This window comes from Oncorhynchus keta, chromosome 24, assembly GCF_023373465.1.
Source record: "Oncorhynchus keta strain PuntledgeMale-10-30-2019 chromosome 24, Oket_V2, whole genome shotgun sequence".
Taxonomy (NCBI): domain Eukaryota; kingdom Metazoa; phylum Chordata; class Actinopteri; order Salmoniformes; family Salmonidae; genus Oncorhynchus; species Oncorhynchus keta.
The window spans coordinates 15045069-15060685 of record NC_068444.1 but is presented as its reverse complement, the minus strand read 5'-3'; the positions used below and the strand labels follow the sequence as shown (position 1 = coordinate 15060685).

The 15617-nt window shown below is 39.1% G+C and overlaps 1 protein-coding gene across 1 annotated transcript; it reads left to right on the top strand.

Moving 5' to 3' along the window:
* Positions 1–6216: 6216 nt before the first annotated feature.
* LOC118402734 (zinc finger protein 664-like) lies at positions 6217–13624 on the top strand. The gene is made up of 2 exons (XM_035800928.2): positions 6217–6514; positions 12265–13624. Exons 1-2 carry the CDS (start codon positions 6319–6321, stop codon positions 13383–13385), a joined length of 1317 nt encoding a protein of 438 aa, XP_035656821.1. The 5' UTR covers positions 6217–6318; the 3' UTR covers positions 13386–13624.
* The last annotated feature ends 1993 nt before the right edge of the window (positions 13625–15617 follow it).

Genomic DNA, 15617 nt, shown 5'->3' with positions numbered 1-15617 from the left:
CAAGACAATGATCCAAAATACAAGCAAGTTTACATGAAAATGTCTAAAAAGCCACACATTTGAAGTTTTGGTATGGCCTAGTCAAAGTCCAGACCTAATCAGTTGAGATATGGCAGGACTTGAAATGAGCAGTTAATGCTTGAAAACCCACAAATGTCGCTGAGTTAAAGCAGTTCAAATCAAATTTGACTTGTCACATGCGCCAAATACAACCTTACAGTAAAGTGCATACTAGCCCTTAACCAACAATGCAGTTTATGAAAAATAAGCGTTAAAGTATTTACTAAAATACCATTTTAGAAAAAGAAAAATGCATGCAAGAGTTGGCCAACATTCCTCCACAACGATGTGAAAGACTGATCAATAACTGCAGGAAGCGTTTGGTTGGAGTCATTGCCGCTAAAGGTGGCACAACCAGTTATTGAGTGTAAGGGGGCATTCACACAGGGGCATTGGGTGATTCATCACTTTGTTATTTGTAAACTCGGGTTCCCTTTATCTGATATTAGGTTTTGGTTGAAGATCTGATAACATTGAATATAAAAACATGTGCAAAAATAGAGAATCTGAGAGGGGGAAATGACTTTTTCACGGCACTGTATGATATGGTCATGAGAGTGGACTCTGCTTGTAAATTCAAGGTAGATTTTCCATGAAAATATTACACAATACCCACTGCACCATTCTACGACATCAATCACCTGAATAGGGCCTGCCACACACGCATCTTGTCTGATTTGTGAAAACAGCTCTTGCAAATGTGTGGGGAAAATACTTTAAGGCAGGGAGAGGTGGGGAGGGCTACGTGATCTCTAAACATGTACAGTTTTACACTTTGGACTCTTCTCTGACACGACCCCCCCGCACTCGAACATTGACCCCCTGTGCTAGCAATGACTCAAGTATTTTCTTTTAAGCTTAATGTTTTCATTAAGCCCCACTTTAAGCTGTTTGACCACAGTTGTGAATTCTGTGAATGTAATGTTTTTAAAATTGCATAACTGCCTCCATTTTGCCGGAGCCCAGGAAGAGTAGCTGCTGCCAAGGGGATCCATAATAAATACAAAAGACCAGCAACACTTCCTTTGACCTGGCTTTTTATTAACTCCTCTGTTTTTGTATTCTAGGGACTCTAGTGAGTGGACCCTGGTTTTACGGACACAATTTATAGTTTTTTCTGTACAATGCTATACTTTTATGTCGCTCTGGATAAGAGCGTCTGCTAAATGACTTAAATGTAAATGTAATGTGATGTATACAGTAGGCTACTTAAGTATAATTGATATATAAAGTATAAGTACTTAAGTGTAATTGCTAAAATATACTTAAGTATCAAAAGTAAAAGTATACATCATTTCAAATGCCTTATATAAAGCAAAGCAGACGACACCATTTTCTTGTATTAATTTATTTACAGAGAGCCAGGGACACACTCCAACACTCAGGCATCCTTTACAAATGAAGCATGTGTGTTTAGTGAGTCTGCCAGATCAGTGACAGTGGTGATGACCAGGGATGTTATCTTGATAAGTGTGTGAATTGGACAATTTCCCTGTCCTGCTAAGCATTCAACATATAACGAATAATTTTGGATGTCAGGGAAAATGTAAAAAGTACATGATTTTTTTTTTATAGAAATGTAGTGATGTAAAAGTTGTCCAAAATATACATAGTAAAGTTCTCCTGCTGCCTTATAATGATGCATGATTTCATTTTTGATCTGTTTTTGTGAGAAATGTGGCCACTTTCCTTTGTTTCCTGCTGCTTCAATTGAAGGGTGTTGTTCTACTTACTCTGTTGCGGTAAAACCACGTGCGGTTATTATGAGGACAACAACATGTTGGCTTCAACAACAAGTTTTTGGTCGCTTTCTCGTTATAAAAACAGCAACGGTGAGAGTGAAATGGTGAGATTAATGCTATGGCTATTCATGGATGTATTATCTGTGCCTGCTTCGGCCACAATAGGCTTCAGAAAATCGACATGCATGCATTCAATTTATTTAGTCAGACACGTCTGTTATGTTTATTCCTTATATAATGACAAACTGGGGGATAGGTTTAACTACTTTTAATGAACATATACTTCAGCTAGAAAACTCCATGTTTAGCCATGCAAGGCATTATTTAACCATCCGCCTAGCCTGCTGGGTAACGTAGTCTAAATGTTATTAACGCATAACAACACAACGTCCACATTATTCTATGTTAGGCCCTATTTCTAAAAATATCCCTAGTGAATTGATGTTGATCATCTGTTGTTGTCTGCTTGATTGAAATTGATATTATTATTTGACCCTGCTGGTCATCTATGAACATTTGAACATCTTGGCCATGTTCTTTTATAATCTCCACCAGCACAGCCAGAAGAGGACTGGCCACCCCTCATAGCCTGGTTCCTCTCTAGGTTTATTCCTAGGTTCTGGCCTTTCTAGGGAGAATTCCTAGCCATTGTGCTTCTACACCTGCATTGCTTGCTGTTAGGGGTTTTAGGCTGGGTTTCTGTACAGCACATTGTGACATCAGCTGATGTAAGAAGGGATTTATAAATACATTTGATTGATTGATTGATTGATTGAATGATTGACAGCACGGCCTCCTTAGATTTAAGAAAGAAGGCATCAAGGTAATGAGTTCATGTTTTCCATTTATTTAGTCAGGTATGTCCACATTATTCAATACATTATACAATTGTATAAAACTGAGGTCCTTGAAAATTGTAATTTTAAATGCTTAAAGAATGTATAATCCTAGGCCTATTTTGTTGTATAGGTAGAGTTATGGGCCAATTTGCATATATTATTCTAAGTACATGTGGAACTGCATAAAAATACGTTTTGTTTTGGTTTCAAACCATTTTGAAATGTTGATCCCAATGTCACACATGGGCCCCATTGTTTATAGAAAGACCCATACATTGCACTGTACACAATTATCTGCACAAAACAGATGAGTTTGAACAAAAAGCTAGGTCATACATATGAAGTGCTGCTGGACTTCTACGGTGGTCAAACAGTTTAATGTGGGGTGCTTGGACACTGTACAGGCAAAACAATCAATTGTGTGTCCATAAAACCAGGGTCTAGTCTACTCACTAGAATCCCTAGACTACAAAACAGATGAGTTTGAAGAAAAAGCTAGGTCATATGAAGTGTTGCTAGTCTTTTACTGTGGTCAAATAGGTTTTGCGTGTGGCCCCTGGACACTAAATGGTACACACATAGCACTGTACAGGAAAAACTATTGATTGTTTGTGTCCATAAAACATGGGTCAAGTCTGCACTTTTGTGCTTTAACTATTTTAACTTACTCTTAGTTTGCTTCCAGTGTGAAATAAAATGCCATTCTATGCCAGACTTGCACTGTTGGCTTTGCCCTATAACTGAGGTGACACATTCTGACTATTAGCAGGTGATTAGCTGAGAAGCTAACTGCTTCAGCAAAAACAATGGAAACAATGTGATCAGTAAATGGAGTGTTAACTGTCTGGTATACTTGTAAATCACCTACATTATCCTGATGATGAGAAGGCTCCAGACTTCACACATTTAAATCTGCCAGCCTTACTTGCCAAAATCTGCACCAGGTCAAGTGTTTGGAGAGACAAATCAAGTATATATTTTTGAGGCAGTATCCTAGTGAGATCATGTTGCTACAGGTTAATATCGCTCCAATTATCACATGTATATTTTTCTTAAAATTATGTGGAAACAATGTTGATTCAACCAGTTTGTGCCCAGTGGGCTGACTCTATGAAGAGGATCTTGCATATAATTTGAAACTTATGTTTTACTGATTGATACATTTCATGAAAAGTATTTGATTAATTAACTTCATTGTGATATTTGTTATGAATAAAGTATGCTTTTTAACCCAATTGCATCTCTTGACTTTTGAATAAATACAGTTGAGGACGGAAGTTTACATACACCTTAGCCAAATACATTTAAACTCAGTTTATCACAATTTCTGACATTTAATCCTAGTAAAAATGCCCTGTTTTAGGTCAGAATGAATGTGAAATGTCAGAATAATAGTAGAGAGAATGATTTATTTCAACTTTTGTTTCTTTCATCACATTCCCAGTGGGTCAGAAGTTAACATACACTCAATTAGTATTTGGTAGCATTGCCTTTAAATTGTTTAACTTGGGTCAAACGTTTCGGGTAGCCTTCTACAAGCTTCCCACAATAAGTTGGGTGAATTCTGGCCCATTCCTCCTGACAGAGCTGGTGTAACTGAGTCAGGTTTCTAGGCCTCCTTGCTCGCACACGCTTTTTCAGTTCTGCCCACACATTTTCTATGGTATTGAGGTCTGGGTTTTGTGATGGCCACTCAAATACCCTGACTTTGTTGTCCGTAAGCCATTTTGCAACAACTTTGGAAGAATGCTTGGGGTCATTGTCCATTTGGAAGACCCATTTTCTACCAAGCTTTAACTTCCTGACTGATGTCTTGAGATGTTATTTCAATATATCCACAAATTTTCCCTCCTCGTGATGCCATCTATTTTGTGAAGTGCACCAGTCCCTTCTGCAGCAAAGCACCCCCACAACATGATGCTGCCACCCCCATGCGTCATGGTTGGGATGGTGTTCTTCGGCTTGCAAGCTTCCCCCTTTTTCCTCCAAATATAACGATGGTCATTATGGCCAAACTGTTCTATTTTTGTTTCATCAGACCAGAGGACATTTTTCCAAAAGGTACGATCTTTGTCCCTGTGTGCAGTTGCAAACCGTAGTCTGGCTTTTTTTATGGCGGTTTTGGAGCAGTGGCTTCTTCCTTGCTGAGACGCCTTTCAGGATATGTTGATATAGGAGTCGTTTCACTGTGGATTTAGATACTTTTTTACCTGTTTCCTCCAGAATCTTCACAAGGTCCTTTGCTGCTGTTCTGGGATTGATTTGCACTTTTCGCACCAAAGTACGTTAATCTCTAGGAAACAGAACACGTCTCCTTCCTGAGCAGTATGACAGCTGCGTGGGCCCATGGTGTATATACTTGCGTACTATTGTTTGTACAGATGAACGTGGTACCTTCAGGCATTCGGAAATTGCTCCCAAGGATGAACCAGACTTATGGATGTCTACAATTTTTTTTCTGAGGTCTTGGCTGAGTTCTTTTGATTTTCCCATGATGTCATGCAAAGAGGCACTGAATTCGAAGGTTGGCCTTGAAATACATCCACAGGTACACCGCCAATTGACTCAAATTACGTCAATTAGCCGATCAGAAGCTTCTAAAGCCATGACATCATTTTCTGGAATTTTCCAAACTGTTTAAAACCACAGTCAACTTAGTGTATGTAAACTTCTGACCCACTGGAATTGTGATACAGTGAATTATAAGTGAAATAATCTGTCTGTAAACAATTGTTGGAAAAATGACTTGTGTCATGCACAAAGTAGATGTCCTGACCGACTTGCCAAAACTATAGTTTGTTAACAAGAAATGTGTGGAGTGGTTGAAAAACGAGTTTTAATGACTCCAACCGAAGTGTATGTAAACTTCCGATTTCAACTGTATATTGTTTGTTTGTAGAATAAGTGATGTTCCTCAGAGTGTAAACTGTGAATTTGGAAACTAGAAGTGCTCCTGAGTAGAATCGATGTACAGATCATTTTGTATGGTGGAATATGTATGTCCAATATGAAAATATTGGATTTAACTTGATGGTCCGACCCTACTGTCGGGGATGGTGCTTCCGATGGTCCTGGCATGGTTTCGAGGCCCGTTCAGAAATCTTGTGTTCATGAATGTGCGGTGTCAAAGCACACTTTGATAATGAATAATGTTGACTTCATAGCTTTTATTCGTAAGGTTATCAATACGACTTGGGTTGTGGAAAGCAGAAATGCCAGGTTGAAGGTTATTGTGGAGATGACAAAAGAGATATTGGAGTAAAATATTATTTTATTTTTTATTTAACTAGGCAAGTCAGTTAAGAACAAATTATTATTTACAATGATGGCCTACAGATGTTACTGTTGAAATGATTGTTGACATGCTGAACAATCTGAAGGGTGGAGTGTTTCAGCATGATATATATCAAGTTTAATGGGGTTGGGAAAGGGGGTTTGGATGGAGGGTGTGTTAGAAGTTAGGGATTTATTTGGTTTTGAATGTTATTTTCATGGTAGTACAGAATTGGGGAGATCATGATTGATCGTACACTCCAGCACAGTAGGTGGCGGCATGCACTTCAAATATTTTTTGCGGACCGCCATGATACCATAGAAGCAGCAGCAGCAGCGTTGTGTCCGGTCGTAACTTGCTGCAAAAACAACAATTTCTCAATCTCATCCCTTTCTTCCCTAACATGTATAAACTACAGCTGCTTAATCTGTTTCTCAACGAAAAATTAATCGCAGTTCCTTTGGAGATATCCGTGGCAGTTAAAAAAACGATAGCAGAGCACCAGGAAGAAATCTGCCGTTTGAGACGGGCGAATGAACGTTTACGAAGAATCCTGGATTTGGTTTTCAAACCAGAGATAAAGTTGCATAGATTAGCAGGTTTGTGACTATATCTCTCTATTTGACTTTAATTTGACATTTAGCACAATTTTAGAGGCTTTGCGTACCACAAATGAGCCATATACTGACAGTGGTAGAATCTAAAATGTTTTGCTCAATTTCTCGCGTCTCTCCTCCGCAGGGTTGCCAGGTGTAGCTACATTTTCGAGACAAATGACGACTCAAAACCTGCCCAAAAGGCCTGAACCTAGGCAAATTTGATTTCACACCCTAATTAAACTCACCAAAGAATGTTCCATCAATGTATGTCGTTCTAACTCGTATGACTGCTATGAGCATGGTATATGGCCAGTATACCATGGCTAAGAGCTATTATTTCATGACGCAACAAGGAGTCCTCGGATACAGCCATTGGCCATATACCAACAATTCCAAAGGTGCCTTATTGCTATTATATAAACTGGTTACCAAAGTAATTAGAATCGTAAAAAGTTTTTTGTCATACCTGTGGTACCTATGGTCTGATTTACTTTGGCTTTCAGCCAACAGCATTCAGGCTGAAGCAGGTTTATAATCGTAAATAAATCCCCCCCCCCCTTTTTTTTTCTCCCCACCTTTATTTAACCAGGTAGGCTAGTTGAAAACAAGTTCTCATTTGCAACTGCGACCTGGCCAAGATAAAGCATAGCAGTGTGAACAGACAACACAGAGTTACACATGGTGTAAACCATTAACAAGTCAATAATACAGTAGAAAAAAGGAGAGTCTATGTACATTGTGTGCAAAAGGCATGAGGAGGTAGGCGAATAATTACAATTAGCGCATGTGCATAACTATAGATAAATCTGACAGGAGAGTTTGAGTGATGAAAGTTGGACAGAGGATCTCAGTCTCTGAGCAAGAAACACTTGGATGAACATAAACTAATGTTAGGCTATTTTCCTGCAATTGTGCTCTTATTATGTGCCAGATGTTGAGACTAAGAACCATTATAAATGGTATCCTATAGCCCCTGAAAGGCCTCCATCTAATTTTAGATGATCTACAGTAGCCTAGACAAGATGCCTGATGTAAATTGAATGATCTAGCAGCTTGCTTAGTTCAAATTAAGACTAATTTATTCCACGTGAATAGCGAGGGGATTTCGAGGTATGAAGTACTTGTGTTTCCCAATAGCCTGCTGGAATAGGCTCCTGAGGATGGGGTCATAATTTCAATCTCTGAATTAAATATTAATAATATGTTGCTACCATGTTGTTATTGTGTTGCTACCATGCTGGGTTGTCATGTGTTGCTGCCTTGCAATGTTGTTGTCTTAGGTCTCTCTTTATGGAGTGTTGTCTCTCTTGTGTGTGCCCCGCAGGAGGCCATTTGCCTTTTGGTAGGCCGTCACTGTATATAAGAATTTGTTCTTATCTGACTTGCCTGGTTAAGTAAATATGAAGTGAATATACTTTTATTTATTTTTCTCCCTGTAGCCTAATCTGACTACTGTTACCATCAATCTAATGCGTTCTAGCAACTGATCGGCAGTTGCGATAGAACTTTGATAACTTCCAATTTAATTAATTAAACGTCCATTCAAATTTGCATAGTAACATATGGCTACAACAACAATAAACTGAAGTTATAGGCTACTTATTAAATTGGTTTGTCAGCTCCATGTATTCTACACAAGTGGCACAAATTTATTTGCAATGAAGCCATTGATATCATCATTTCAACATATTTATTGTATCAAATGGTAGCCTACAATGGCATATAAATTAGTTTACTTGATGGCCAACCAATGCAAATGTATCATTTTCCACATTTTAATGTCAGTTTCATTGAGGACTTAACAAATAAAAAGAACCACACAAGGGAGTCTCAACTTCCATTTCAGATTTCCACTCGTGCAGCCCCCAAGAGCTAAGCATGCATAAAACATTTAGCTCTTTAATTACTTGTTCCTTTTTATTTCTTATTATTTGTATTTTTAAACGGCATTGTTGGTTAGGGCCTTGTAAGCACGCATTTCATTCGGCGCATGTGACTAATCAAATTTGATTTATACCGTTTTCTAGTAATGTCAACATTCAACTGCAGTTTAAACCGCCTCCAAGCGAATGTACATACTGCGTTCTAGTGCGCCCAAAGTTGTTTTCCAGTGCTTTGTCTGCACTATTTCTTGATGTGCATCAGTTCTAGCGTATTAATATGTTTTACGGAAAAATGGTTGAAAATAGATGTGCATTCTAGACACGCATTCTCCTCATGCTCATGTGACTCAGCCAATAGCTGTAGTTCTCTCTCAACAGACACACACCCCTCCGGCCCTCCCCATCACTCACTCACACCTGACAGTAAACTGCAGGTCACAGTGAAATATACATTTTTTTTTAAATGCCATGGCAGCTGCGGTGCAATTTAGCCCAAAAACCAGCAACCCGCGACCAATACATTTTCACCCATGACATCCTTTTTAAAGTACCAATTAGCGGGAAAAACAAGAATATGGCAACACTTCTCTGCTGTGGTTCTCTCTCCTCTTTTTGAAAAAGGTCAACGGTAACTACATCAACTAAAATTGTGGCTCTTGGTTTAGCTCTTTAAAAGTATTTTTGTGGTAATGGAAAAAGTGTTCTGATTTTAGATTTGAAAATCAAGATTCCATGGACTCTAAGTTAGTCTAAATTCAGAAAGTGGCCTACTTTGTCTGTCCATATAATTATTCCATTGCTGACGAAGTCTGTCATAATCTCGTGATCCAAACCCATGCTTGCTATTATTATTTATTCTCAACCAGGCGTGTTTACTAAACAACAGATCATTAGAACATAAAATTACAAATGTAATTACCTTCATCTAAATATGTGTCTGGATAAATGCGGTTAGAATTAAACTACCTTCATCTAAATCGGTGTCTGGAATAAAATCAGGCAGAAGTAGCCAGCCATGCATTAGGCTGTTTTGTTCAGTGGCGACTCATCATTCAGGGCAGGTGGGGCAGAACCACACCAGTTAAAAAAAAAAATATATATATATATATATATATATATATATATACACATACACACACACACACTGCCTTCGGAAAGTCTTCAGAACCCTTGAATTTTTCTATATTTTGTTACATTACATTCTAAAATTGATTAAATAAATGTTTTTCCTCGGCAATCTACACACAATACCCAATAATGACAAAGAGAAAACAAGTGTTTAGAGATGTTTGCAAATGTATTCAAATAAAAAAACTGAAATACCTTATTTACAAAGTATTCAGACCCTTCGCCATGAGACTTTGAAATTGAGCTCCGGTGCATTCTGTTTCCATTGATCATCCTTGAGATATTTCTACAACTTGATTGGAGACCACCTGTAGTAAATTCAGTTGATTGGACATGATTTGGAAAGGCACACCTCCCTTTATAAGGTCCCACAGTTGACCGTGCATTTCAGAGGAAAAACCAAGCCATGAGGTCGAAGGACTTGCTCGTCGATCTCAGAGACCGGATTATGTCGAGGCACAAATCTGGAGAAGGGTACAAAAAATGTCTGCAGCATTGAAAGTCCCGAAGAACACGGTGGCCTCCATTATTCTTAAATGGAATAAGTTTGGAACCACCAAGACTCTTCCTAGAGCTGGTCGCCTGGCCAAACTGAGCAATCGGGGGAGAAGGGCCATGTATGTATGTGTGTGTGTAATTTTGTTCCGATGTCAGATTTGAATAGCAGATTGAATATTTCATACACTAACTTTTGTCTAAGTTGTTGAAAAGTGGTATTAAAAAACTGATTTGTGTCAAAAGTTACAGAGAATAGAATGTTGGGAGTCATGACGTCACAATGGGCCCTTTAGAATGCTGAGGAAATCCCATGAAAGTGGATGGAGGACAAAAAGCTTAATAGTTTGAAAAGTATTAAAGATATCAAAAAGTTGTATTCAAGCAACTCAATCCAGACCAGTCTGCATGACCATGAACGCTCTGCAACAGCGTTTCTATCTTAAACGGTGTAAGAGGAGTAGCGTCCTAACGAATAATACGTCTGAAGTATGTCTAAGATTTAAAGTGGGGACTCTTGCTTCACAAGCCCAATTAATAAATCAAGGTGACAAGAAGAAAAGTGGAAACAAATGGGCTTGTATGAAATAAGACTCTTTGTCCACTAGCAAAGCTTTGTCTATCAGGCAAATTACGTTTACAGAAGAGGAATCCCAAAATATAAGGGAGATTCTCAATTGGTTGCTTGACTCCTCGCGTCTCCTCCATCCTCTCCTTGCCTCTTTTTCAAAAAGGTAAAAGGAAGTCAAGAAGAGGTGGAAACAAATGTTATTGTATGAAATTACTCTCCTTCTCCACTCGCAGGTCATCGGGCACATGACGTTTACAGAGGATTCCCAAACTGTACAGTGTGATGTAATTGGTAGCTTGTTACTATATTATAACTATAACTATATTTCAGAGTACCTCCCCCAACACTGTATACTAAGTATTCAGACCCCTTGACTTTTTCCAAATTTGGTCACATTACAGCCTTATTCTAAAATGGAGTAAAAAATGTTTACCTCAATCTACACACAATACTCCATAATGACAAAGCAAGTTTATTACAAACCAAAAAATATTTGACATAAGTATTCAGACCATTTACTCACTACTTTGCTGAAGCACCTTAGGCAGCGTTAACAGCCTCTAGTCTTCTTGGGTATGACGCCACCGCCATGCTTCACCGTAGGGATGTTGCCAGGTTTCCTCCAGACGTAACACTTGGCATTCAGGCCAAAGAGTTCAATCTTGGTTTCATCAGACCAGAGAATCTTGTTACTTATGGTCTGAGAGTCAAGGTGTCTTTTGGAAAACTCAAAGTGGGCTGTCATGTGCTGAGGAGCTGCTTCCGTCTGGCCACTCTACCATAAAGGCCTGATTTAGTGGAGTGGTGCAGAGATGGTTGTCCTTCTGGATAATCAATGGAAACAGGATGCACTTGAACTCACATTGCTATGAGAATTCGAAATTATCTGAATACTTATGTAAATAAGGTGTTTAAGTTTGTTAACATTTCTAAAAACTTGTTTTTTCTTTGTCATTATGGGGTATTGTTTGTAGATTTATGAGGAAAAAAATATTTTATACATTTTAGAATAAGGCTGTAACTTAATAAAATGTGGAAAAGGTCAAGGGGTCTGAATACTTTGCCTATACTTACAGTGCATTCAGAATCTATATCGGACCTTCAGAGGCATAGCTAAGCTGGTAAACTTATTTTCAAACAACCTCTACTTGGCAATACTTTCTTCATTTTGGATTCGGAAGGCACTGGGTGTCTTATACACACCTGTTTTGAGTTGCAGGTGGAACTCTGATAACCAGAGAATATTCATAAAAATATTTAAACCACTTTTTGTGTGAGGAGTTCCCTCGCCAATTTAGTCTCCGGATGTCTCGCGTTTCCCAACGTCTTTGCAGGAAGTATTCATTTCTAAGTGACACGGCCACATGTAGAAGATGACGACTCTGGGTGTGTTCATAAATTCACTCCGGCTATCTACTCCGATTTCAGAGCACCCTCGTCTGAGTGTGCTAGAGACTACAAATTTCACAGCAAAAACTGTTATTCATAATCTATATTTTAGGCCATTTTGTATTCAATTGTATCTAATACGTTTTTGAAAGAGTAAGCCTATTATATTTCACTGGGATGCATCGTGTGTTCAGTCCAATAATCAGTCAAAGGTAGGTAGTAGCCCCATTTCTTGTCACTTTTCAGCGTTTTAATTTTGCTATTTCATCCTTTCTTCCCTCCAGACCTCCAGCAATTCACTCTTCCTGAAGAGGAGGTTAACTGTGGCCAGCAGCACTGTGAGCAGGAATGGAGTGCCAATCTGGGGCCGGTGGAATCTGATGCCGTAGAGTCTATATGGGACTCTATCAACATCATAACGGTAGAGAACCAAACAGAATCGGAAGACGAGAGCAACAGAGAGTCCCAATCAACCAGTGACTATCAGCCCCACTCTGATGTAAACCCAGACAGTGACAATGAAAAAGTGGATGGAGTGGTGAGCAGAATGCCACCGTCAAGGTCAAAGAGGGGAAGAGGACGGCCAAGGAAACACACCGGTGAGTCACCTGATCTGAAATGTGACGTGTGTGGGAAATTATTGGCGACAGCAGCTAATCTGAAAAGGCATCAGCAAAATCATCACCGTGAAGAGAGACCAAGAAAAGAAACCAGTGGATTGCCTGATCTAAAATGTGACGTGTGTGGAAAATGCTTTACGGCAGCACGTAGTCTGATGAGGCATCGGCGGAATCGGCACAGTGATGAGAGACCATACATGTGCGACACATGTGGACAATGTTTCACCCTGAACTGCTACCTGACCCGGCACATGAAGCGTCACACGGAGGAGAGACAACATTGCTGCACCGAATGTGGCAAATGTTTCTTTCACCAAGAGAACCTGGAAAATCATATGGGTGTTCATAGAGGGGGGGATTTTAAATGTGATGTGTGTGGAAGATGCTTGACGACAAAAGGTGGTCTGAAATTTCATCAGAAAAAGCACACAGAACAGAAAACGCATCGGTGTAAAGAATGTAGCAAAGCCTTTTTCTGCAGGTCAAACCTGAAAAAGCATATGAGGATTCACACGGGGGAGAAACCATTTTGGTGCAAAGAATGTGGCAAATGCTTTGGTGAGAATGGAAGCCTGTCAAAGCACATGATGACTCACACCGAGGAGAAACCTCATCGCTGTAATGAATGTGGCCGATGCTTTGGTCTGAAGGGAAACCTGACAGTTCATATGAGGACTCACAGAGGTGAGGGAGTGCAATGTCATTTGTGTGGAACTCGCTTGAAGTTAGCTTCAAGTCTGAAAAGACATCTGCGAACTCACAGAAAGAATATTCATAATGACTGAGAACATGTAAAAATCCTTTGTGTAAAATGTGTTAGTTGAAAGATAGAATATTAAGAGGACATACCCCTCAGGTCACTGCTTGTGGTTAAAAGTACTGGAAGTCTGGGAATCTGTTCAATGGTAAATTCCATTTATATAGACGCCAATTAAGGCATCAATCATGAGCTAAGCACAAATGTTTTACTTTAGTTTGGTTACTTTTTGAAAATAAATTGGGTAGAGCCCAGAGAAAGAATGTTTATCCATTGGTCTTTGTCAGGTAGTGATGTAGCCCACATAATAGACACATTGTTTTAACTTCTATGGCACTTTTCATGACCGAAAAAAATCTGGGTAGCCTAATTGCAGTTGAGGCAGTGGTGTGGTCAATTCTAGGGATGGGCATTTGAAAGTTATGAAAATGATTGAGTCCTCAAATGTTTGTGTGAAACGGGGCTGAAGGCCACAAAAAGTCTGCAGTATGTTATCGGTTGTTCCAAATACTGGATGTTCTGACAATTGGAAATGACATTTTAACATATGTTCATTGCACTTGACATAATTTCAGGAAATTGAAATTGCTTTTGGAATGTCAGTTGTTATGGAATGCCTCGAAGTGACTGAATCTAAGTGGAATTGATCCCAACCCGAGTCATAGTAAGGTGTGTAGCACCCATGGCGATACTATATACTTTAATACTTATTACATTTCTGTTCAATTGTTATCATTTAATTATATGGTAGCACCACTTGAGGCAGGAGTCTAAAGACACAATGGAAACGTCATTACCTCTGTTCCTCACTTATCCCATAACACCAGGATTGTCCTCTCCACAGGAGAGACTATGGGGACTTTCCTGACCAGCATACAGACAGACAGATTACCTTATCGAATACTTGCCCATATTTTAACACAAGCCTTTACCAAACCCTTAACCCTATTCATTTACAAAGTTCTCTTCCAGAAATTACATTTTTTGTTTAAACTGACTGGTTTTGTATTATAGGGACTGGACCCTGGTTTTATGGACACACAAACTGATGCATTCTAACTGCAGGTGATATTGGGAGAGAATGTACATTATCCTGTGCTTGCTACATGACCGCATGTACTATTACATCTCTACCTGGCCACCAATCGGAGCCTGGTTCCTCTCTAGGTTTCTTTCTAGTTTCCTGCCTTTTTAGGGAGTTTTTCCTCACTACTTTGCTTCTGCCTCTGCATTTCTTGCTCAGTGGGGTTTAGGCTAGGTAACTACTGTAACTGTAAAGCACTTTGACAACTGCTGATGTACATTTACATATACAGCACATTTGAGTAGGATGGCTTACCCACCACTACCTATGTGTTTTTACTCTTAGATTTGTTTTAAATTAGTTTTTATTTTTAGATATCTGATCTGTGCTATTTAAGATCCTATTCTGGATGTTTTTATTTTCTTACCTTTTGATATTGAACAGTGCATTGTTGAGAAAGAGCTTTTAAATAAGCATTTCCTTGGATTGTTTTAGAATGTACACCTCTTATATCCTGTGCACCAGACAAAATAAACTTTTGATTTGATATTTCCAGGAGGAAGCCAAGAGCTTCGTCACCCAAGAGAACCATGACTAGCGTATTATGGAATCCATGGACAACCTTAAGAACTATAACTTTGCCATCGACACAGATGGCCATGTGGGTGAAGAGGACTGCTGCAGTGAGGGAGACTGCAGTGAGGTAGACACTGCAGCACAGTCATCTTCACCACATGGCCATTTTTGTAGAGGGATGGCTTCTTCTTCTATGAGGTTAAACGGCGGTTGGCATCCAATTTGTTGCATTACCGCCACCTACTAGACTGTAGTACAACTCCCTTATACTTTACTTGAAAAATAAAAATGTACTAAATAAATACCCTACAATCTAACACTATACTCACTCATTTCAAATGCCTATCATTCTCTATAGTCGTGATCTAGGTTGGGGACGTGTCCCTTAATTCTCCTAACCTGATAAGAATAAGTCACCTATAGGCCTGAAGTAACTAATCACCTATAGGCCTGCATTGCCGTGAATAGAGTGGGTGGAGTAGAAAGTATTGCTGGTCATTTAGACCTCACTCCCCCATGAAATAACACCATATTACTTCGGCACCTAGAATAGTTCTCTCTATAAGCCTATATGTATTTTTTAAACACTATTGCATTGGGGGCATTTATTTGACTTTGGAACATGTTTTAAAACCCTAATGTAATTCCAATGTCACTTAA